General features: G+C 39.8%; 1 protein-coding gene across 1 annotated transcript in view; it reads left to right on the top strand.

Annotated features, from left to right (window-relative positions):
- Positions 1-8,819: 8,819 nt before the first annotated feature.
- The window catches only part of esr2a (estrogen receptor 2a), a 30,490-nt gene continuing 13,885 nt past the window's right edge, over positions 8,820-25,424 (top strand). The window contains exons 1-6 of the mRNA XM_056264427.1: positions 8,820-9,001; positions 12,352-12,492; positions 16,088-16,587; positions 16,697-16,863; positions 17,262-17,378; positions 19,440-19,763. Of these exons, the coding sequence (XP_056120402.1) occupies positions 16,190-16,587; positions 16,697-16,863; positions 17,262-17,378; positions 19,440-19,763 (1,006 nt within the window). The 5' untranslated portion in view covers positions 8,820-9,001; positions 12,352-12,492; positions 16,088-16,189. The remainder of the gene's footprint in view (positions 9,002-12,351; positions 12,493-16,087; positions 16,588-16,696; positions 16,864-17,261; positions 17,379-19,439; positions 19,764-25,424) is intronic.

The raw sequence follows: 25,424 nt of genomic DNA, 5'->3' as shown, positions 1-25,424 counted from the left end.
TTACAAGTGATGTAAGTTATGTAATCAGATTACTTTTTTCAAATAAATTTTTAAAGTAACGCATTACTTTTAAATTTACAACAAAAAATCAAAGCAACAAGCAAATTACTTTGCTCCAGGAGGATAAAAGGAGAAGTTATGACCAGGCCAAGACATTATGTTGTGTTTTTGTTTTAGTTTAAGCGGCAGTTGTCTGTGAGGGGCTGCCGCTTTACTTTCCTTTTGTCGTTTGTTTATTTTATTAATAAAACTAATTAACACTCCCCTCCAGAGTTGGGTATAACGCGTTACAAAGTAACGCGTTACTGTAGTGTATTTACATTTCGTGATAACGCAGTAATGTAACTCATTACATTTAAAATGTATGTAATTAGATTACAGTTACTAATGTCAATAAAATTAAGTTACTTACGTTACAAATGTATTGTTAAGAAAAAATATTAAGTAAAATACATTTCTAATCACATTTGGCGCGGCTGCGTCAGTTAATGAGCATGCGCTTTAATGAATTACCGGAGAACGCGGCTGCTAAAATGGACGCAGACGTCTACGGGGGGCGGGGGCGGGGTAGCTTTCTTATAACGTAAAGAAAGCTAGCCGCGGTCCTTCTCTACAGATGCAGCTATCTCGTCGTCATTAAAGGCGGAAGCGGCGGCGCGCGGTGGCCGTTGTCCGTCAGTGAGCGACTCGAGTGAAGCTGGTGAAGCTGGCAGGCGCACCGGCGAGCTTTAACGGGCTGGAGAAGGCTCGGGGACCCGCTGAGTACGGCGCTTTAACGGCGCGGCACTACAGCGGGCTGGCCCGTTTCCCTGACGACTCGCGGGCAGGGGAGGTCCACACATAGACATAATAGTCTATGGGTCCACAGAGCTCGCCCAATGAAATTACGGAAAGAACTGAGTTTCACTTTGTAGTGTATTTTTGTGTAGTTTTAATATGTTTTCAAAGTAACTTGAAAGTAAAGTAATTAGTAATCAGATTACTTTTTACATGCAGTAATCAGTAATGTAATCAAATTACAATTTTAAAGTAGTAATTGGTAATTTGTAGTGGATTACTTTTTTTGAGTAACTTACCCAACTCTGCTCCCCTCACAGACAACTGCTGCTTAAACTAAAACAAAAACACAACATAAAGTCTAGGCCTGGTCCTCGGCCTGGTCATCACTCCTCCTTTTATCCTCCTGGAGCTCCTCTGTGAGACTCAAGACGCTCATTAGCACTTGCACTACCGGCCTCGCTCCTTTCCCACGACTCTCGGCCTCGCCCTGCTTGCCACGATCGCATTAAGTCTGAATCTATAAAAGCCATGATGTTCACAGCGCACACAACACCTATGCACCTGATTTCATTCAACATGGGAACAGGAGAGCTGTCAGTCGATAAATGTGAAAAGTAATTTGCTTTACTAATTTGAAAAAGTTACTCAAACTAGATTTTTTGTTGTAAATTGAAAAGTAATGCGTTACTTTGGAAGTTACTTGAAAAAAGTAAGCATGCATTGAGCATGCATTTGCTAATTTGCACAAAACAGATTCAGTATTCCTCAATATGAATAAAAACAGTGAAATGCAAACTCAGAATATTATGCAAACCTGCAATAATTAAATATGTTAAATAATACAAATATACTTTGTTTTTAATCTCACTTTATTAACTAATGTCTTTGCTGCTGTCCTTCGATGATCCAATTTAAACCAAACGAGTAAGCAAAAATGACTATTTAAACCACATTTGTTTCTTTTTTTTTGTGTTTGTCAGATTGTTGAACTTTCTTCTCCTGCATTTATTTAAAAGTTTTGTTTGAGCTGTGCCCTCTACTGTACAGGCGTGAATTAGCATTTAGAAATTGGTGTGAAATTGGTGTGAAAGGGCCTTTACATTTTTCAAAAATATAATAACCAAAAAAAAAAAAAAAGGAAACCCAGCACAGAGAAGTAACGCAACATTACTTTCCATAAAAAGTAACTAAAGTGGCACATTTTGCTCCTTTTTAGGGAGTAACACAATTTTAAAAGTAACTTTCCCCAACACTGGTAGAAGCACTCGCGCAACAGCGTTAACTAGTTTTCTTTAATGGTATGCCAAGGTAATAAAACAAAGTGTATTGTTATAAATCTACATTTTATATATACAGTTGCAATCGAATTTATTCAACCCCCATTGCAAATCAGGTTTATTGGCAACATCTACAGACTTTCAGCTGTTTGCAATGAACAAATCAAACAAAAGTAATTGAAATAGCTCAACACAACAAAATGTTTCAAGTGGTTTCCCCAAATTCAACTGAAAATTTGACTTTTAATGACTTATACAGTCTCAAAATTATTCAACCCCTTCATGGCAAGCATCTTTAGTACTTAGTAGAACACCCTTTTGCTGATCTGACCTGCTGCAAATGACATGTATAACCAGACACCAGCTTCTGGCAGCATTTCTGAGGAATCTTAGCCTATTCCTCATAAGCAATCAGTAATATTCTTGGGTTTGCGTGCTGCAACCGCCTTCTTCAAATCCCACCAGAGATTTTCTATGGGGTTCAAGTCAAATGACTGTGATGCCACTGTAGAATCTTCCAGGACTTCTTCTGCAACCAAGCCTTGGTGGAATTTGAGGAATTTGAGATTGAGGAATTTGGGATCATTGTCCTGTTGGATGGTCCAATGACGCCCAAGCTTCAGAAGACTGACGGCATGACTTTTTATCCTAGGATTTCCTGATACTTCAATAAATCCATCTTGCTTTACACACGCTGCAAGTTTCCAATGCCAGAGGATGCAAAGCAGCCGCAGAGCATCACCAAGCCACCACCATGATATTTCACCGCTGGAAAGATGAATGTGTATTTAAATTGGGACATTTATGTAGCAGAAATTATTTTAGAAGTTGGTGCCTTCTAGACTGAAAAAAGCCAGAAAATTTATTTTTGGCTCATGTGGATGAAAGACAACAACTCCCAGAATGCACTTGCTTCGCTGCCCTATGAGGCCACTTCCAAGCCACGCCAACCGGTTACAGAGGGCAGTATCGGAAGAAATGATACAACTAGGCTACTAGTTGACTTGAAACAGATAGACAGAGATAGACAGACAGATAGACAGACAGACAGACAGATAGACAGACAGATGTGTGGATCAAAGCTAGGGTGCTCTGTTACACATGCTGGCGGTGCCGTTTCCTCAGCAGATTCAGCGATTTCTTCCAGAAGAAAATGGCATCGCTGAAATTCACGACAGCAAGGACTCTCTATCTGTGTCCACAGGCACACATCTGATCCTCTGCTGCAGCAGCTGCTCCGGATGCCTCTTGTTCCTCCATCATCCGCAACTGTTCCTCGCTGTATTGCGGCTCATACAGGTAGCCATGAGCATTGGATTCGCGCACCAGATCTTCAAAATCCCCTTCTGCCTAAGCTTTCTCCACAGAGTCTGTTAGCTTAGCTTAAAAAAAAAGATGGCTGACACTATTTGTACACTATTGGTGTATTGGACACTATTGGACACTAATTGGACACTATTGGTGAGTGAGATCCCACCCCCTATGGGCGGGTTGAAAAACACGCGGAACTAGCTCCTACTACTGGCTGTAGTCTCTAGCCTCTGGCCAAAAAAGCCTCCGATGACGCTAAATGACGATTTTTGCATCATCTGAGGTTTTTTTCCAGACACACAATACAGAAATCTCTCGTCTCAGGGGGACATGAGGGAGGGAAGCACGGTCATTCGAAAACACTACCGGGTTTCTACTGATACAAAGCTTAATGCTAATCGATAAAGTATCCCTTTAACTGTAGACAGAGTGTTCTTTTCAGCAAATGCTTCATTCTTCTTCCTCCACACATACCACTGTTCCATAGGGCCGAAAAGTTCCAGTTTTGTTTCATCACTCCACAGAACAGAATCCCAAAACTATTTATATGATTTTGAGCAAATTGGAGCCAACTTTTCTGGTGCTTTTGGGTCAGTAGTAGTGTACGTCTTGAAGTTCTGGCATGCGTTTAGTACGCACCAGAGCAGCTGAAACCTCAGTGTCTGGTTGCAGCCTTTTTCTGCCCCGTCCAGGTAGTGAAACCACTGTCCTTTTAACTTTGAACTTCCAAACTATGCTTCCAACTGTGTCTTTAGGAAAATGTAGTGCCTTCGTTATATTTTTGTATCCTGTTCCTTGTTTGTGAAGGGCGATGAAATCTTCTCTTAACTTTTTGGACCATTCTATTGAATCAGCCATGACATGCAGTCAAACTTGACACTCAACAAACCTAGCCAGTTCAAAGTGTTCTAGCTCAAGCACACCTGGTGCAACTAATTAACCCCTTGATCAGTTAAATTTGGGGAAACCAGTTGAAATATTTGTTATGTTGAGCTATTTCAATGAAATTAGTTTGAATTGTTTATTGCTAAAAGCTGAAAGTCTGTAATTTTTGCCAATAAATCTGATTTGCAATGGGGGTTGAATAATTTCGATTGCAACTGTGTGTGAGTGAGTGAGTGAGTGAGTGAACGAGTGAATGAACTAACGAACGAACGAATGAATGAATGAGTCACACATTTGTGTGTGTGTGTGTGTGCGTGTGTGTGTTAATAACTGTGAAAAAATGCACTATCACAGTCTGTGAAAAGGGCAAATGCAAATGCAATTTTTTTTTAATTTGCAATGGCCTCACCTTTACCTCTATAGAAGTTTCTTGCTATAGTTTACTTCCTTGTTGCCAGCCTGGAAATGTGAAAAGGAAATCTCTTACAGAGGACATTTAAATAAGTGAGATGGCCAGAGGTGAGTTGTGATTATTAATAATTTGGGACACAACAAATACGTTAGGCTCCCGTGGCTGGCAAGTTGGCTGTAATCACTAGACATGTACTAGCAGAACTCTGAGAGCTGGAGCTTGAGAGATGCAAGGGGTAACAGGGGCAATCATCTCAGCAGGTTACATGGCTGTTATCTGACATTCTGAATGCAGGTGCACAAGGAAAATGGGAGAAAAGCATTTGTCTGAGCTTCTGCTTAAAGCCCTGGTCTCCTGTGGCGATGACTCTACCTTGTTACATTTACAGAGCCATTACAGTGCATTATGAGCCCTTGTTAAAAGGCACAATTTACTACCATTCACTTCTTTTCACTGAGGTCTATGACTGACAAACTATGACTGTAAATAGGCCAACAACATTAGACCCGCTTCTCCATTTAAATTATTTGTTTGTCTTCCATTTATGCTGCAAATGTGCTTTTATTTTTTTTTATTGTATTTGGCTGTAGGTTAAACATTTTGGACAAGTTTTTAAAATAAACGGCATTATCTTGTATTATATAAAATGATATTGTATATTGTACTGTGTTGTGTTGTGTTTTGTGAAATGTGTAGCCTCCTATGGACAAGTGTTGTAAATTAGCAGTTTTGCTATAACACTAAAAAACAATGTGTCTGGTTTGTCCAATGCTGTTGTTATGTCCATATCAAATAAATAAAAAATCTTCAGTTACATAAATAAAATGACAGGCCTGAGTTTTATTGGATTGAAAGCTTTGTAAATTGTGCTGAAATTGTAGATTCTTCATATAATCCGTGCATTGGTTTTGAGAGTTGTTGCTTGGTCAAGTTTGAGTAATTCTAGTAGTTTGTGGCAAGCTTTGCCTCACCGCAGCCTAAATCACACTGGATTGCTTGTGTATTTGATTAATGAGTTAAAACACGGTATTATACAGTAAGTCAAATATGATAAATGTTCCTTGTCTTTGCTTTCTTGTGAGATTCAGTATATAACCTGCTTATTATTATTATTATATCCAGTGAATGTAGATAAAGAGAGGGTGCACGTAGTCTGCAATTGTATCTTAATAATTGAATTAAGGTGTTTTCAGCCATTATTGTCAGCATACACTTGCATAGTTTGCTTTTTAATACCTAATTGATCAGCTGTGAGATCAGATTTGATGAATTTATGCTTTTTGCAAATTCTCCATAAAATATTCTTAGCAATAAAAAACTTTCTGTAATACTAATGGTTACACATTATTTTAAGGTGGTGACTTATATGTTTAAGCAGGTAATATTAATTAACAACATGTACTTATAAGGTTAGCAGTGGGGTTAGAGTTAGTTGCATGTAATTATGCATAATTTAATGTTATTAGTATAGTGTAACATGTAACATGGACACTGTAAAATAAAGTGTTACCCAAGTAATTTTAAGAGTACACATTTCCTGAAAAATTACATGAAAAATTATTTTCTGTATAATCTGTGGTGTTGTGCTTGGATTATAAATCTAGATGAGAAGTCATTAGTGAGTCTGTGGTTCATGTTCATGTAGCCATCATTTATGACCCTGTTTTAATATACTTAACAAAATATTAAACTCAACATTTTTTATGTTTCTGATTTGCTGCTTAATATGTTGAGGATTCTTTGATGAATAGAAAGTTAAATAAACAGCATTTATTAAATTGATTTATTACATTTATTAAAGCATTTATTAGATAGAAATCGTTTGTTACATTATAAATGTCTTCACTGTCACTTTCAATCCATTTAATGCATCCTTGATGAATAAAATTTTTAATTTCTCTCTTTTTAAATCTTACCACAAATTTCCACAAAAATGCTGTTAACTAAAAACTGTAATCAACATAATAATAACAAATGTTTCTTGAGTAGCAAATCAGCATATTAGAATGATTTCTGAAGGATCATGTGATACTGAAGACTGAAGAAATGATGTTGACAACACAGACAGACATAAATTAAATTTTTACATTTATTAAAGTAGAAAACAAGCACTTTAATTTGAAATAATATTCCACAATATTACTGTTGTTACTGTATTTTTGATTAACCCTCTGATTATCTTCATTTAGGGTCTACACTTGTTATCTTTGGGGTCTCCAGGGACCCCAGACAATAACATTGCATTTTGTAACAGTATAATAAATTTTTTTTTACAAATGTAATTTTACTCTGTTTATTAATGTTTTTACTCAACATTTGTGCAGTTTTTGGAGGATTTTTGATATTTTTTAAATTTCTAAAAATAAATAAATAAATATTTAAATAAATAGTTTTTTTTACAAAAAACAGCATTTTATGTAAAATTCACTTTATAAAGGACCCAGATTTCTAACTTTCATTTATGGGGATAACATGGATAATTGTACATGATTTAATGTAAGATTTTTGCCCTTTTTTTGGAAAATGAAGTTTTAAAATAAAAAAATTCACTTTAACCACTATATTGCTATAGAGCTCCATTATATGCTATTTGCTGTTTGATTAACCAAAATACATCTTTTCACAAGTTGGATTCAGTTGGATTGAGTTGGATTCATATATAAATATTTTAAAATCAAAATTATAAAAAAGAATTATATACTTTTGGTCAAAGTTTAGCATATTTTGTATTAAGTTTAGCATATTTTGTATTGAAAAAAGTTCTTCAATAATGTTACTTTATGATTAGAATCAAACCTGAACAAGATGTTACAAAAAATCTTGGAGTCTTTAGATTTTATCATTTATTTCAATTATCTGTTTTTAATATAATTCTATCATTTTTAATCAACGTTTCAGTTACAAACTGTAACAGAACAAAAAATAACAGAAATGAACAGTTATATTACATATTGAGAAAAAAAAACAAAAGTGCAATGAACTGAACAGCAATAACAAATGATCAAATAAAGCAGTAAAAAAATAAAATGGTTGTAATATAAAAATTATTTTGTTAAAAAAACTGATTGGGAAATTTTTGTTTTTTGAACAAATAAGAACAACAATTGGTGGTGCACTGGAGGTGTTCACGAGTCAGTGCACTGCAGGCAGTATGCGTAGTACGTTGCATGACTTCTGCAGACACACATTCTGTGTGTGTGTGTGTGTGTGTGTATTTTCGTTGTGTCAGTGTCACCAATTTATATTTGTGGTGGTTCTGCATTTTATTTGACAAATTATAAGACTTTTTTTATAGCCTTACAAATGTATTTCTGTGTGTATGTGTATGTGTGGTTGTGTGTGTGTGTGTGTGTGTGTGTGTGTGTGTGTGTGGCGAGCATGATAATTTTGCATTGTGGATGTTTTTTACATTGTTGGAAGTGTGCCATTTCATTTCTGTCCATGTGATCTGCGTTGTTTCTGATTTTGATGATGAATATTATATATTTACTATGCGGGGTCTCCAGGGACCCCGAAGACAACAAGTGTGACTATTTTTTTCACGGCAACATAATAACAGATATCATTCCAATTTTTTTTTTCTTTTGTAGATCTATGAAGTGTTAAGAGCTGTAGAAAGTTTCATACCATTTGGACAAAGAGAACATTTTTTTTAATTTGACCAAAAGTCATTTGCGGGTTAAAAAGACCCCAAAGATAACCAGAGGGTTAATTAAACGCAGAGACTTAAAAAACTGATATGTTTCCAAACTTTTGACAGGATTTGATAAAATATGTTTTGTGGTATTTGTTTATTTCACTCAAAAACATTCTGTCCGCTTTGATAAATGTAGGCCTACTACTTTCCTTTTACATGACATTACAACTATATATATATATATATATATATATATATATATATATATATATATATATATATATATATATATATATATATATATATAGCCTATATATTGTTCAAAATATATTGCATAACAGGAAAGATCCAGCTGTTAAGTGTAGAAAACAAATGAACAATGATCATGTTCATCAGGTTCATACAGAGTAGCCTACATATAGGCTACTGACTGAGCGCTTGAAAAGCAGATGTTCAGCAGGAGGAGGTGATTCAGGCGGGTGTGGTCAATGACGTACAGACTCATAAGTACGAGCGTTCAGTGACAGACTGAGCAGAGCACACTTTAACATGTATCCTGACAGTTCATCAAAAGACTGGCCGTTTCCCCTTCCAAAGGCTTTTACCAGCGATCAAATCAAGCAATATTGTTCTCGTCTGGGATAATTATCGACTTCAAGCCTTACAGTGGGGACCATCTGCTGACATCGATTGCAACAGGTAGGCTCACTGTCTTCCAGCGTCCATTTGTAGCATTGTGGGTAAACTTTCCTCCTACTACATCAATCGGATTGCACTGTTTCATTTCATTCAGCGCGTGTGCTCGATTAAAGTAGGCTACATTTGTTTACGTGTGCACTTTTCAGACAAAAATGACGTAAACAGGTTAATGACTGGAATTATGCAGAACGTCAAATTCATTTACTTTAACTCGGCATTAGGATGAAAGGTGTAACGCTTAGAGACCCTGCACGCCTTGATATTGATCTCCACCTTGTTTTAGGAAACCACTCGTATTAAAATAATGATAGGCTATATTTTGTTATCATTAGGCTATATTTCACTGTTATTTTATACAGATAGTGGTTAACAATGCATTAAAGTAAGCAATATGTACGATATTACATGCACATACAGTCTGTATGACAAAGAAACTTGACTGGTTTTAAATTTGTCTAGTAGATAAACGAGGACTGTTTTAAACTGAACTGTGATAATCATATTAAAAACATTGACACAATAAAGGTGATCAAGTCCTTAATCTGAATGATCTGACAGTACATCTTAAAACATGAATAGTTAATTCATCAAAATAAAAATAAAAAATACCCTCCAGTGATTGTAACTGCATATATATAATCTAGTATATTTAATACCATTACTTAAAATTATGTGGGGTTTTTTAAATGAATGAGGCAAAAATTACAAAACAGTCAAGAAAACTGCTGGAAATAGTTTACCTACTGAATGGGCCCCATTAATGATGACCTGCTGCATTTTTGCTACACTTAAACCACTAGTCAAATAGACTACTTATAAATCACTTGTAAAACTAAATGTCAGTGAGCTGTGACCTTGTTGTGACCTCAGCAAGCAGTGACATTTAATATGCAAAATTCTGATAAAACTTTTGTTGTACATTAATACACAACTTTAGTCAACTTCAGTTTTTAGTCTGTGGCAAAGACACGGGTCTATCCATCAGTGACAGTAATACATCTACTTTTATGTGATTTTAACTATTCAAACTTGACTAGAACGGCTGAAGACGGTCAGTAGGATTGTTTAATAACAGCCAGATTGTGCCAAATAGGCTCTTAACAGTTTCCTTTTATCCGCTCTCAATTAAATAGGCCATTTTAGCTTTCCCTTTAAACTGGACAACATTTTTCATGTGAACTCCTGCAGTATATAGGGAATAGAAGTAAAATGACTAAAAGTAAAATAATGAAATCTCTTTTTTTTCTTTTGCCTTGAAAAAAGTTTTTTTTTGGTATTTTTTAATGATGAATAAAATAAATACGACATAAATTCATGAAATACATTATATAATATACATCATTCTGTGTTGCCAGTATATCAACAATTATCTTACAGATGGACAAAATCCTGATACTGAACAATATACTGTAAATTGGTACAGAGAAATATAGAAATATAGATGGGGCTGCTGCCTCTCTGCTGAGATTTCCAGTAATTACGATTATAGTTTGTAGCATTCACTGAAGAAATATGAAATACATAAAAATTACCACCACCAGCTGCATCATTTTGCACTGTGACTATGGTCTAGTCAAAGCAGATCTACCTAATGCACATCTATGAAATGAAATGCACAAAACGTCTGCATAAAATATTCTTAAATATAAATATGGCATAGTATGTTTTTGATTTATGTATTTGGCAAATTATTTTATCCAAAGCACCTTTGCATTCAAATGATTAGTTTTATCAGTTCTTGCTTTCCCTGGGAATCAAACCCTGCTGTCGTTGCTAACGTCATGTTTTACTGCTTAAACTACAAGGGACACTTATTACCTTGTGAAGCCGTGATTTACAGAGATTTTAGAAAAGCTAAGGGTCTCACGGGCCTTATTGCTTTTATAAAAAGGTTTGACCATAAAAATATTTATTTTAATGAGGTCACAGATGTATCATTGTAGAGTACTTTAAAACAGCTTCAAATATGGCTCTACCAATCGGAATCAAGAACCAGAGCTATCCGTTTTATAAAATATAATATAGCGCTCCATTTTTACGTGCACTGTATTATTAGAAAAGGTTGATAGTCTTATGGGTTTGCATTAGGCTCAATGGTGGTCTTCCCCCTGGTTCCCACCACTCCTGCACAGGGCATGGTTTCCGTCGCTCCTTCTTTCCCTTATCCGCTTTCCGCCAGAGAAGGGAGTGAGGGAAGCTGGAGAAGGGAGATCACACCGCGGCCTTGGGCTTTTGTTTTTGGTATGCACTGCTGGCCGGTGGCCGGGCGCTCTTTTGCCTCAAGAGCACGCATCATGCCAGACTGGTTGTCAGTAGAAAGTTGATGCAGGCAGATTCAGTCTGTGCTTTCCAAGTCCCCTACTTCTCTCTGTCTTCCATTCTATCTTAGTATTTCTTAGCCTCCTATCAGAAGAATTATAGGAGTTGGAGGTTACTGGGTTTTAATGGGAAGAATAGTTTCCCCATTTTCATAATGGTGGGAATGAACAGAGTGTTTCACTGCAAGTGTTCATTACAGATTGGTAATGAGGTATTTGACAATGTCCGAAAAAGTCATCAGCATAGTGACATTTCTGTGGTTCATGAAGTTACTAAATGCATGTAGTAGATTAAAAATACCTAACTAAAGAGATACCACTACCTGCAGTGTAAAAAAATGTCCCGTTACTTTTACACAAAAACAAAACAAAAAAACACCGGTGGTTGCCAAAATTTCACCTTAAAAATACTTTGTTGTTTCCATTGTTGCGGGGTTGCTTATTACTGTCTGTATCACACAAAAAAACGAATGTACATTATAGATAACAAAATATAAAACAAACACAACTATTTAAATAAAATACAATCATATGCGATGTCACACCTTTTACATTTTAGAATATTCATGTAATATACATTTGACAATATTTTGCTGTAAAATACATACAATGAATGCAATGTTAAACCATTTACAACTTTTCTCTGTGTACAATAAGGTAACTTACAGTTAACAGGTTTTTACTGGCGCATTTTATAGGCTAGTCTTTTTCTGTAAAATGTCACAAAAAAGTACAGTGTGTGATGTGAATAAAGTGTATAATTTGACATCTTTATGACCATGCTGCTGATGGAAAAAGAGGTAATGAGTGCCTTTAGTTTTGGATCAGTTATTTAATTTTAAAACATACTATAATAATAATAATTATTTATTTATTTGTAATTGTAATAATAATAAAAAAATAAAAGGGATAGATAAAATATTGTTTTAATTATTTATAAAAATAGTAAAAAAAAATTTTTTTTAAAAAAGTTAACTGTTCACAAAATAGCTTTGTATATCATCACATAATTTCCATTCTGTCATTTTGCAGGTACTTGCGCTCTGGGCATGTTTTGGCCAGTTGCCTGTCTGCACTGAAACAAGGGTTCAAAAGTCCTCGGCTGACTCACGTTGGCAGTCCGGAGAGACGGTGTGGCTAACTGCCTCTCTCAAGTACAGTCTACAATACTGTGTACTAGGTAAGAGTCACTTTAACAGACTTCTGTGTTCAAATTAAGAACTAACATGTGCCATTAGAAAGACAGCACTGCAAAGAGCTGAGAGAAATAGAAATGTATCTTTATTATGCCTTGATTCATTTTAATGGATATAATGTGTAAGAGAAATGTATGTTCCTGAGGTAGATCTTTAGGACTCTTTGAATGCAACCTACAACCTTTGAATGCAACCTCATGTCACCCATTTGTAGATTCATACCATCACTGAGCTGTATGCAACAGGCTGAATCAATTTGAATGAATATGCAAGACACGCAGCTGCTTTTTCAGTGTTCACAAGCTAAAAGTTTAAAACAAACATCTGCTATTAAATTGTAGTGAGACCAGCTTTATGAGCGTCCCGGAAGAACATGACGCTAGCAATGTCGAGGTCAATCCAGGGAATGCATGAACAGATAAAATGTATATCTTGAATGCAACATAATTCACCTTGGATAGAAGCATCTGCCAAAATACATTTGAATGTATATATGAATGTGTAGACAGATCACATTTTACATTTGTTATGAGATTATGAGAGTGAGTTAAAAATATTTATATAAAGTGGAGTTGAATTCCTTTTTTTCCCCCTTTTTTTTTTGGTGGAACACAGTTTTTAATAGTCTAATCCTCCTCAATCTAGTCTTGTCACTTTGCACTATGAATGACTTGCCAGTAATCATTAACTTAAGGATGCATCCTGTCTTGGCCCTCTCCACTGTGCAACAACTCCTTTTTTTCTGGTTGAAACTTAATGAAAAGAAATATATTACTGTTCAAACTAGGGGTGTAACAATACCCTCATGTCATAATTCAATACATATCACGATACTGAACTCACAATACGATATTATTGCGATACTCTAAGACATATAGTAAAAGGTTAACAATTTTCTTTACTCTTAATTAAAATGCTAAATTTGGTATTACATTGGGGGTGGAAATAAATAGGCTTGGACTTGGTGCTGGTAACCCAAATAGTGACACCAGAATAAAAATATTCATGATTCTGAAGCTGAAAACAGAATTATTTTAGACGAATATGCTTGCACTCTATCACTGACTAGATATATTTAAAATAATGTAGGACACTTTTTACTGGTAACATAAGACATTTGGCATTATCACACATTTTATTCAACATTACATATAGTAGTTTAATGTAGTACTGACACTAAAGCTCTATAAACTTGAATTTTTTCTCACAGTCATTTTTATTTTGGGTGAACTATACACAATACATCCACGATTCATTTTCGTATTGCGATATGTTGTTACACCCCTAGTTCAAACATTTGGGGAGAGAAAGATTTTTTTGGAAAGTATTTAACTTTTATACAGCTTTATTAAATTGTATTATTAAATTGATAAAAAGTGACAGTAAAGACATTTACATTGTTATAAAAAACTATTTAAAATAAATGCTATTCAATTCATCAAGGAATCCTGAAAAAAATGTGAGCAACAACTTTTTTCAACATTTATATCAATAAGAAATATTTCTTGAGCACCAAATTAGCATATTTGAATGATTTTCTGAGGATCACGTGACACTAAAGACTGGAGTAATGATGCTGAAAATTCAGCTTTGTCATCAAAGTAATACATTAAATTTTCTATATATTAAAATAGAAAACAGTTATTTTAAATTGTCACAATATTACTGTTTTACTGTATTTTTAAATCAGTGCTGTTTGTTGAGCATAAGAGACTTTCAAAAATACGTAAATCTTACCGACCCCAAACTTTTCAACAGTAGTGTTGAAAAGGCATAGTTTCAGTCCTGGTTCCTGATTGGTGAATACGGCATTCCTGCTTTGCTAAAACACAATATATTAATGGCTATGAAATGAAACGCGTTCACCTAACTATTCAGTACTGTATATATCCAAGCAGTGACAACAACAATGAACCTACACTCACCGGCCACTTTATTAGGTACCCCATGCTAGTAACGGGTTGGACCCCCTTTTGCCTTCAGAACTGCCTCAATTCTTCGTGGCATAGATTCAACAAGGTGCTGGAAGCATTCCTCAGGGAGTTTGGTCCATATTGACATGATGGCATCACACAGTTGCCGCAGATTTGTCGGCTGCACATCCATGATGCGAATCTCCCGTTCCACCACATCCCAAAGATGCTCTTTTGGGTTGAGATCTGGTGACTGTGGAGGCCATTTTAGTACAGTGAACTCATTGTCATGTTCAAGAAACCAATTTGAAATGATTAGAGCTTTGTGACATGGTGGAAGTAGCCATCAGAGGATGGGTACATGGTGGCCATAAAGGGATGGACATGGTCAGAAACAATGCTCAGGTAGGCCGTGGCATTTAAACGATGCCCAATTGGCACTAAGGGGCCTAAAGTGTGCCAGGAAAACATCCCCCACACCATTACACCACCACCACCAGCCTGCACAGTGGTAACAAGGCATGATGGTTCCATGTTCTCATTCTGTTTACGCCAAATTCTGACTCTAACATCTGAATGTCTCAACAGAAATTTGAGACTCATCAGACCAGGCAACATTTTTCCAGTCTTCAACTGTTCAATTTTGGTGAGCTCTTGCAAATTGTAGCCTCTTTTTCCTATTTGTAGTGGAGATGAGTGGTACCCGGTGAAGTCTTCTGCTGTTGTAGCCCATCCGCCTCAAGGTTGTGCGTGTTGTGGCTTCACAAATGCTTTGCTGCATACCTCGGTTGTAACGAGTGGTTATTTCAGTCACTGTTGCCCTTCTATCAGCTCGAACCAGTCTGGCCATTCTCCTCTGACCTCTGGCATCAACAAGGCATTTCCGCCCACAGAACTGCCGCTCACTGGATGTTTTTTTCTTTTTGGGACCATTCTCTGTAAACCCTAGAGATGGTTGTGCGTGAAAATCCCAGTAGATTAGCAGTTTCTGAAATACTCAGACCAGCCCTTCTGGCACCAACAATCATGCCACGTTCAAAGTCACTCAAATCAACTTTCTTCCCCATACTGATGCTCGGTTTGAACTGCAGGAGATTGTCTTGACCATGTCTACATGCCTAAATGCACTGAGTTGCCGCCATGTGATTGGCTGCTTAGAAATTAAGTGTTAACGAGCAGTTGGACAGGTGTACCTAATAAAGTGGCCGGTGAGTGTATATCTTCTAGTGTGGAAGCTTTTTGATGCCAAGGAGGACCCTTAAATATACCAAGGGACCCTTTCCCCAAATAGACTGTATTTAATTGTATATGAACTAATTTGTACTGTGTGCGAAAACAGTGTGTGATATATACAAATACTGAAAAGTATTTAAAGTGCCTTGGCTACCAGAGAACTTGATAGACATTTTGTGAATACATTAGAAGTATGTAAGGTTATATCATATTTGGCTGCTTTGTTTCCATTCATTTTGAACCTCTTATTGCATTTGCTTCCAAAGGCCATCTTATTATTGTTTATTTGAATGTGCTTATTTTCTAGATAAAGAAAGTGAAGAGCTGCAAAGAACCGCTCGCTAGAACAAATTTAGAATGAATGTGCATTTTTTTCAAATTCATTTCTCAACTTAAACCGAAATCTTCTTGTCGATTATGCAATAGGCTATTTCGCGTTTCAGTATTGATGACTAAGGAGTTCAACATGACATACATCAACAGTCCCCTGTTGATGATGCGACAGCGCTGAACTCATCTACCTTCACCATGTCCGAGTATCCCGAGGGAGAAAGCCTGCTTCAGCTGCAGGAAGTGGACTCCAGCAGGGTGGGAGGTCACATCCTCTCTCCTATCTTTAACTCCTCCTCTCCATCCCTGCCGGTGGAGAGCCATCCCGTCTGCATCCAATCACCCTACACAGACCTCGGCCATGACTTCACCACTCTGCCCTTCTACAGTCCCGCTCTGCTGGGTTTCGGCACATCGCCCCTGTCCGAGTGCTCATCAGTGAGGCAGTCGCTAAGCCCCACCCTCTTTTGGCCACCTCATAGCCAAGTTTCGTCACTTGCATTGCATCAACAACAGACTCGACTACAACAAAACCATCCAACTGGTGGGACTTGGACGGAACTTACACCACATGATCACAGCGAAGAGGAATACAGGTATGGGGAAGCACAAATCTTTTTTTGATTTCAGAAGGTTACGTAAAACTGTCTGTCTGTCTACTAGGTTTAAAGCTGCTCAGATGCATGTGTCCGCTTCCCTTTATAGAAAGCCGCTGGTGAAGAGGGTAGCAGATGCAGAGGAGACTTCTACCTCTTTGAGGGGTAAAGCTGACATGCACTACTGTGCCGTCTGTAGTGATTACGCCTCTGGGTACCATTATGGCGTGTGGTCGTGTGAAGGATGCAAAGCCTTCTTCAAGAGGAGTATACAAGGTAGCACTCTCTCAAAAGTACATTGCACTGATATTCAAACTTTTGGCATAGTAATCTGATGATCATTTTCACATTATTGACAATATCTAATAAATGGCTGGTATTAAAATTAATTTGTCAAGTCACCTTTATTTACAATAAAGATTGTTTCAAGCAGCTTTACAGTGATAAAAGGAAAATAGTGCAAAAAAGTTTGTTTCGGGTGTTCGGCAGATTTAGAAGAATAGAAGAAGATAGTGTTACACAGCTGTGCTAAGTATCTTCATGTCTCTAGAAGACCACTCTGCTTTACTTTGCGGTCCTTTAAACATAGTAGCATTTTTTTTTGTGCTTGTTACGATTTGAACACGCAAACACTGTTCAGTGGCTAATAGGGAACATCTGATTCATTTTCTCAGGACACAATGACTACATCTGCCCTGCCACCAACCAGTGCACCATCGACAAGAACCGCCGCAAAAGCTGCCAGGCCTGCCGACTCCGGAAGTGTTATGAAGTTGGAATGATGAAATGTGGTGGGACACTGTCTCCTTTGTTCTAACAACACCCTTTTTACACCCACACAGTTACCAAATACTTAATGAGAGATTGCTGAGTGCTGCATGTCCAAAGTCATTGACTTTATGTTCCAATATTAAGCAGCTATCGTGCCGTGAAGTTGTGATATGCATCAGCATTTAAATGATAATGTGATGGAGCCCTGATTATTTAAACAGTAGATGTTGGTCAAATGTTGCACCAAAACAACCCAGATACAATACTCAAAATTCATCTGATCATACATAAATCTTTGTTTTAAGATTTCAAATAATATGACTTAACACAATTTTGAACCAGACAACAGTAAAAGGGTCTGGTAGATCAAGATAAAACTTCTTAGGTCTTGCATTTTGTCTTTAGAGCTGTTTGTGAGTTGGGTGAGTATCTCGGAGGGCTTTTCCTCCAAAGAACAGTGCTAGCTGAATTAAGTCTGTGTTGCTGTGGAGACTGTTATTGTCTAGCCTCATCCACTCTTGTAATTGCTGTTTTAGGGCAGTCTACTTTCACAGTTTCACTTCAAGGTTAGAAGAGAAACTGATGTACTCTTATCTCACTGGTTGATGTGTTTGGTTTGAGCTCTTTAGACTTCATCATACATCAAATACACAGTTTTGTCATTTATTTTTGCAGCTTTCTGTCTTTGCCTTCTGCTCACCCATATTTGTGGTCTCAACTTTTTCATTTTTGTTGCCCCCAATTTTCTAAAAAAAAATTTGATGGCCCCCTCAAAATATTACCAGTTTTTCTGCTGTAATTCTGCTTGTTTTCAAACTTTCTTTTAACAGCAACTGAGAATATTAGTATATTAAATCAAACAAAAACAATAGTTACTGAAGGAAAGTAAAAAAGAAATAGCATTTAAATTTAGATATTTTTTATATTTTAAAAATAATGTATTAATTTAAATACTTTTAAGTAATCCTGCAGCCCCCTGGTTGAGATCCTCTGGTTTAAAGGGATACTCCACTTTTTTTGGAAATAGGCTCATTTTACAACTCCCCTAGAGATAAACTGTTGAGTTTTACCGTTTTTGAATCCATTCAGCCGATCTCCGGTTCTGGCGGTACCACTTTTAGCATACATCATTGAAGTGGACAAGACCATTAGCATTTCTCATAAAAAAATTACCAAAGTGTTTCGATATTTTTCCTATTTAACACTTGACTCTTCTGTAGTTACATCGTGCACTAAGACCAACGGAAAATGTAAAGTTGCGATTTTCTAGGCTGATATGGCAATGCGCCTGCTGCACTCATGGTACGGCAGTAAAGTTTCTTGATTATTACGAAGGAATGAGAGTATAGTTCCTAGCCATATCAGCCTAGAAAATCGCAACTTTACATTTTCAGTCGGTCTTAGTGCACGATGTAACTACAGAAGAGTCAAGTGTTAAATAGGAAAAATATCGAAACACTTTGGTAATTTTTTTATGAGAAATGCTAATGGTCTTGTCCACTTCAATGATGTATGCTAAGCTATGCTAAAAGTGGTACCGCCAGAACCAGAGATCGGCTGAATGGATTCAAAAACGGTAAAACTCAACAGTTTAACTCTGGGGGAGTTGTAAAATGAGCCTATTTCCAAAAAAAGTGGAGTATCCCTTTAAGCCAAGTCTGGAATTTAAGGGGAAGTGTATTATTTCTGCACTGCTAGTGACACCAAACGTAACTGCAAAGGCAATGGATGTCCCTGAACACTCCCTCTGTCTACCATTGGTCGGACAAACACACAATTCCGCCCACATTCACACCATTGGTTGCGGCAGTGTTGCTGTACTGGTCAGGATTATCAAACAAACATAGCAATGTTTTTCCACAGTGTTTGCACTTTGGGGAAATCAACCTACGAATGAAAGACTCTACGTAGTTGTACTTGAAACTATTTAATATAAAACCAATTACACACTTCACCTTTATTATCATATCAGTTGCTAATGGATAATTACTTGTATATTTACTCAGTTGTCCAGTATAATCCTTTCAACCAGCATAAATGAGGCGGAAGTGAATGGTGCGATTACGTTGTGTTTTTTACAGGGTTACGGCGAGATCGTGGCAGCTACCAACAAAGAGGAGCACAGCAGAAGCGACTGGCACGAATCTCTGGCAGGATGAGAACCAGTGGCCCGAGATCTCAAGAGATGAAAAGTGTCCCATGTCCCCTCAGTGGAAATGAGGTGGTTAACATGGCATTGACCCCTGAGGAACTAATCGCTCGCATCATGGATGCAGAGCCACCTGAGATTTACCTCATGAAAGACATGAAAAAGCCATTTACTGAGGCCAACGTCATGATGTCACTGACCAACCTGGCTGACAAAGAGCTCGTTCACATGATCAGCTGGGCCAAGAAGGTCCCAGGTGAGTGTAAACCAGATTTATAAGAACAACTGATTCAGTTATAACATCAACTCAGTGTTACACCGTATTTCTGTTGGTTCATAGAACTTTTCCAATTTACAAACTGCAAATCCACATGGAATTTAGGTATTTGGTCATAGCATGTGTCAGTTTGTAGACCAAACCCGGAAGGCTGATTCACTATGGATTCCCTCTGGAATATCTAATGGGTTTTATGGCGCTTTTCCATTACCAGTACCAGCTCGACTCGACTCGGCTCGCTTTTTGCTCCGTTTTCCATTGCAGAAAGTACCGCCACAAATAGTACCCGATCGTCATAGCGACGCCTTTCGTTCCTCGTTGCCCCATCAAGCTCTCGCTGGATCCTCTCTTCGGCAACCAAACAAATGAATGTCTGCACCTCCTCGTTTGACCACGGCGTATTCTTCCGAGTTGCCATAATAATAGTACTGCTGGTAAGTTTAGTAACTATCTCTGGCCAAACTATTTAAAAATGGCGGGGTTATTCTGGATACTACAACTGGCGCGTGCAACGATGACGCAGTGAATAGTGACGATTCTCTCTGACCAATCAGCAGTCGGCATTGTTTTCACGTCACATTTTAGTATCGCCTTAGCTCGCCTCAGCTCGCTTAGAACCTCGCCGGAGGTGGTACGAAAAAAAGTACCCGAAAGCAGGTACAGGTACAACTTTTACACAGTGGAAAACCAAACAAAGGCGAGTCGAGTCGAGCCGAGCCGAGCCGAGGCGAGCTGGTACTGTGTAGTGGAAAAGCGCCATTAGAATAGCAGTTTTGGATTTATGTGTTCACTACAGTAATGGATGTGGTTAATATTACTTGAAGAGAATTTGTCATTTATCATTTATATTCAAAATAAATTGCATTACATCATACCCTGTTCAAACATGAATTTTGAAACTGTTTTGTGCTTTTAAAATGTTTCTAAAAGTTGCTGCTTGACATACATGTCACAATATCAGATCCCACAACATCCCTCAATGGCCACCAGAGGGCACCATCACCCGAGTATTGACTTTCTCACACATCATTCCTGGACTGAATACTCATACACCTGTCATCACTGATTGCTCACGCACCTGCACCGTTATCTACCTGCATATAAGCCCCATTCACATCACAAACAGTGCGAAGTCTTGTCTCCTCTGTGAACATTCTGAGCGTTTAATTCCTGTATTCTGCCTGCCTGTGTTTTGACCTCCGCTGATCTGATTCTTCCGTTGTCTGCTGCCTGCCTCTCGACCCTCTGCTTTGTCCCTGGATTCTCTTCAGCTCGCTGCCAGCCCTGACCCTCGCCTGGATTTTGACCAAGTGTGAGCCTGTTCTTCGTTGTCTTTCTTGCCAGTGTCTGACCATTTCCCTGTTGACTACTCTTCCTTAATAAACGTTGCAAATGGACCTGACTGCCTCCGGTGATTCCTTACAGAAGACTTCGCCACAACGAGGTTCAGCAACGATGTCTGAACTCACCGCAGCATTCGCTGCCCAAGCGGATCAACTCGCCATTCATCACCATCAACTCGACCGTCTCACAACGGTAACTGAGGAATTAGTGAAAGCTATTCAAACCATGCGGAATCCCGCTCCCAATCCATCTCCGCAACCAATACCACAACCAGCTGAAGCCCAATCCTCAGCGAGCGCGAACCCTCGCCTCGCACTTCCTGAGAAATTTGATGGAGACCCAGGAAGATGCAAGGGCTTTATCCTGCAATGCACGCTCATTATGGCCCAGCAACCCATGCTCTACCCCACTGAAACCAGTAAGATTGCCTTTGTCTGTTCTCTATTAACAGGAACAGCCCTAGACTGGATTATAGCAGTATGGCGGACGGATGGCACAGCTTTTCCCACCTTCGAAGCATTCCTCCATCAGTTTCGAGAGGTTTTCGAACACTCCAAAGACGGCAAAGGAGCAGGTGATAGACTTCTTGAACTCACTCAGGGTCGTTCCACTGCCGCTGATTATGCGCTCACTTTTAGAACCCTCGCCGCACAGATGGATTGGACCAACGACTCGTTAAAGGTGATGTTCCGAAGAGGGTTGAGTCATGACTTACAAGCAGAATTGGCCTGCCTTGATGAGGGGAGAGCACTGGACCAGTTTATTCACTTGGCTATCCAGATCGACAACCTCATGCGATCTCGCCGTATGAATCATCGTCCTGTATCTACCTCACGCCCTGTGGTTCCGACCAGACTCACTATCCACTCATATGCTGACCAAGTCGAATCCATGCAGATTAACACTTCTCGCCTAACTCTGGAAGAAAAAGAACGGCGGAGGAGTCAAAATCTGTGTCTGTACTGTGGCGAGGCGGGTCATTTCCGCATCAACTGTCCCATACGTCCTCCACTGAGAAATCTGCGACCGGTGAGTTTCCCTGCTGATACTCCTAACCCTGACTCCTGCATATCTGTGTCTCTTGTACTCACGATAAATGACCGTCAAATTATCACCCATGCCTTGATTGACTCCGGTGCCGCCGGGAACTTTATGTCACAAGACTTTGTTCAACGAAACAACATTGCATTAACCCGTTGTTACTCTTGTCTCACAGTTGAGGCCATCGATGGAAGACCACTAGGCTCCGGTCGAGTAACCCATATCACCCAGCACCTTCAAAGGCGGACAGGAGCTCTTCACACTGAAACCATTCAGTTTTATGTTCTACTAACCTCTTACACACCGGTCATTCTGGGTCTACCCTGGCTCTGCAAGCACGATCTGCATATTCGATGGGGAACTGGTCAAATCATCCACTGGAGTAAGTCCTGTTACTCCACCTGTCTTGCCTCTGTGACTCCTCTACCCGTTCGAAACATCCATGTTCCCCAGGAGAAACCTGATTCAGTTCACCTTCCAGTCGAATACCAAGACCTGGCCGTAGCCTTCAGCAAGGTGAAGGCCTCCAAACTTCCTCTGCATCGCAACAGCGACTGTGCCATCGATCTGATTCAAGGCTCCACGCCTCCCAAAGGCCGTATCTTCCCTCTGTCCCAACCTGAGACTGAGGCCATGAGAAGATATATAGAAGAGGAACTCTCAAAGGGCTTCATCCGTCCTTCAACATCTCCAGCATCAGCGGGCTTCTTCTTTGTCAAGAAAAAGGACGGCGGTCTCCGACCCTGTATTGACTATCGGGCTGTCAATGACCAGACCATCAAATTCCACTACCCACTCCCTCTGGTACCAGCAGCCCTGGAACTACTCCGCACAGCCAAAGTCTACACCAAACTCGACCTCCGCTGTGCCTACAACCTCATCCGCTTTCGCGAGGGAGACGAGTAGAAAACCGCCTTCCCCACATGCACAGGGCACTACGAATATCAGGTCATGCCATTCGGGCTGTCCAACAGTCCTGCCGTGTTCCAATCATTCATCAACGACATCTTTCGGGATATGCTCCATCGAACAGTCATCGTCTACATTGACGATATCTTGGTTTATTCCAACACCCTGAAGGACCATATTCAACACGTTCGAGCGGTCCTTGAACACCTCATTCAACACCAACTTTATGCCAAGATCGAGAAGTGTGAGTTCCATCAGACCTCTACCACGTTCTTAGGATACATCATCAGCCCTGAGGGCGTTGCCATGGATGAGAGTAAAGTTCGAGCTGTTCTCAGATGGCCACGGCCCACTACTTTAAAGGAGCAACAACGCTTCCTCGGGTTTGCCAACTTCTATCGCCGCTTCATCCGTAACTTCAGCATTGTGGGAAATCCTCTGACATCTCTGATCAAGAAAGACACATCACGCCCTTCCCTGGAATGAGTCAGCCACCCGTGCCTTTAATCAGTTGAAACAACTCTTCACGTCTCCTCCAATCTTGCACCATCCCAACCCTGATCTACCCTTCGTGGTGGAAGTGGATGCTTCAAATACTGGCCTGGGCGCTGTATTGTCCCAACGACAGGGGTCTCCACCTAAACTATATCCCTGTGCTTTCTATTCTAGAAAACTCAACGCCGCTGAGAGAAACTATGACGTAGGAGACCGTGAACTTCTGGCCATGAGGGCTGCCTTCAAGGAATGGCGACATTGGCTAGAGGGAGCCACTACTCCCTTCACTGTACTCACTGATCATAAGAACCTGGAATACCTCCGCACTGCCAAAAGACTAAACCCCCGTCAAGCCCGTTGGTCCCTCTTCTTCACCCGCTTTCAATTCACGGTTACCTACCGTCCAGGGTCTAAGAACACTAAGGCCGATGCCCTATCCCGGTTGTATGACCCAGAACCAACCACCCAAGCTCCTGAAACCATCCTTAGTCCCGACCTTGTAGTCGGTCCCATTCAGTGGGATCTCGAGACCGAGCTGGAGCAGGCCAATGCTCAAACGGAAGCTCCCCTTGCCTGTCCGCCTCACAAAATCTTTGTCCCCGAGACACTTCGTAACCGGGTCCTAGAGCACGTTCATGCTCTTCCCAGTTCTGGTCATCCAGGGATTACAGCCACTATTCAATTTCTCCAGAACCGCTACTGGTGGCAAACCTTAACCCAAGACACCACCAGGTTTATTCATCGATGCCAGGTCTGCAACACCCAGAAATCATCTCGTCTGTTACCCGCCGGGTTACTCCATCCTCTGCCCATACCTCAACGTCCCTGGTCCCACAAAGCTGTTGACTTCATTACGGACTTACCCGCCTCCGACGGCTATACCACCATCCTCACCGTTGTAGGCAGGTTCTCCAAAGCCTGCCGACTTATTCCCCTAACCAAACTTCCCACAGCATTGCAAACAACAGAACATCTCTGCAACTGGGTATTCAGGTTGTACGGTCTACCCGAGGATATCGTCTCCGACAGAGGACCTCAATTCACCTCACGAGTCTGGTCGGCCTTCTTCAAAGCCCTTCAAGTCAACGTGAGCCTCACGTCCGGATACCACCCTCAAGCCAACGGGCAGGCAGAACGTCTCAATCAAGATATCATCAGATTCCTCCGGACCTATTGTCATCATCACCAAGAGGATTGGTGTCGATACTTGATCTGGGCGGAATACGCCCAGAACTCCCTACAAAAGCACTCCACTGGTTTGACTCCTTTCCAATGCATCCTGGGCTTCCAACCACCTCTATATCCTTGGTCTGGGGAGCCCACCAGTGTTCCCGCCATCGACGACTGGTTATGACGCAGTGAGGAAACGTGGGACCAAGCACACACACACACCTTCAATGAGCAGTCCGCCGCTTCAAGAGACAGGCTGATCACCGCCGTCGAGCCGGTTCAGAATACCAACCAGGACAATGGGTGTGGCTGTCCGCTCGAGACCTTCGCCTCCAACTCCCCTGCAAAAAACTCAGTCCAAGGTATGTGGGCCCTTTCAAAATCCTTCGACAAATCACTCCAGTATCCTACCGCCTGGCTCTGCCTAATCATTTCCGTATTGCTCCCACCTTCCATGTTTCACTACTCAAACCCGCCGCCGACCCCACTGAGGGAGGAGAGAACCGACCCCAGGAACCGAATCCACCACCCATCTTGATAGAGGGCGAGGAGGCTTATCGAGTACACCAACTACTGGACTCGAGGCGCCGGGGCAGGATGCTCGAATACCTAGTCGACTGGGAGGGATTCGGTCCCGAAGAACGCTCATGGGTCAATGCCATGGACATTCTGGACCCCACT

Source organism: Rhinichthys klamathensis, unplaced genomic scaffold, assembly GCF_029890125.1.
Source record: "Rhinichthys klamathensis goyatoka isolate OS25496 unplaced genomic scaffold, OSU_Roscu_1.1 h1tg000221l_1, whole genome shotgun sequence".
NCBI classification, from domain to species: domain Eukaryota; kingdom Metazoa; phylum Chordata; class Actinopteri; order Cypriniformes; family Leuciscidae; genus Rhinichthys; species Rhinichthys klamathensis.
Note: the sequence above shows the minus strand (reverse complement) of the source record. Positions and strands in the feature narration are given on the sequence as shown.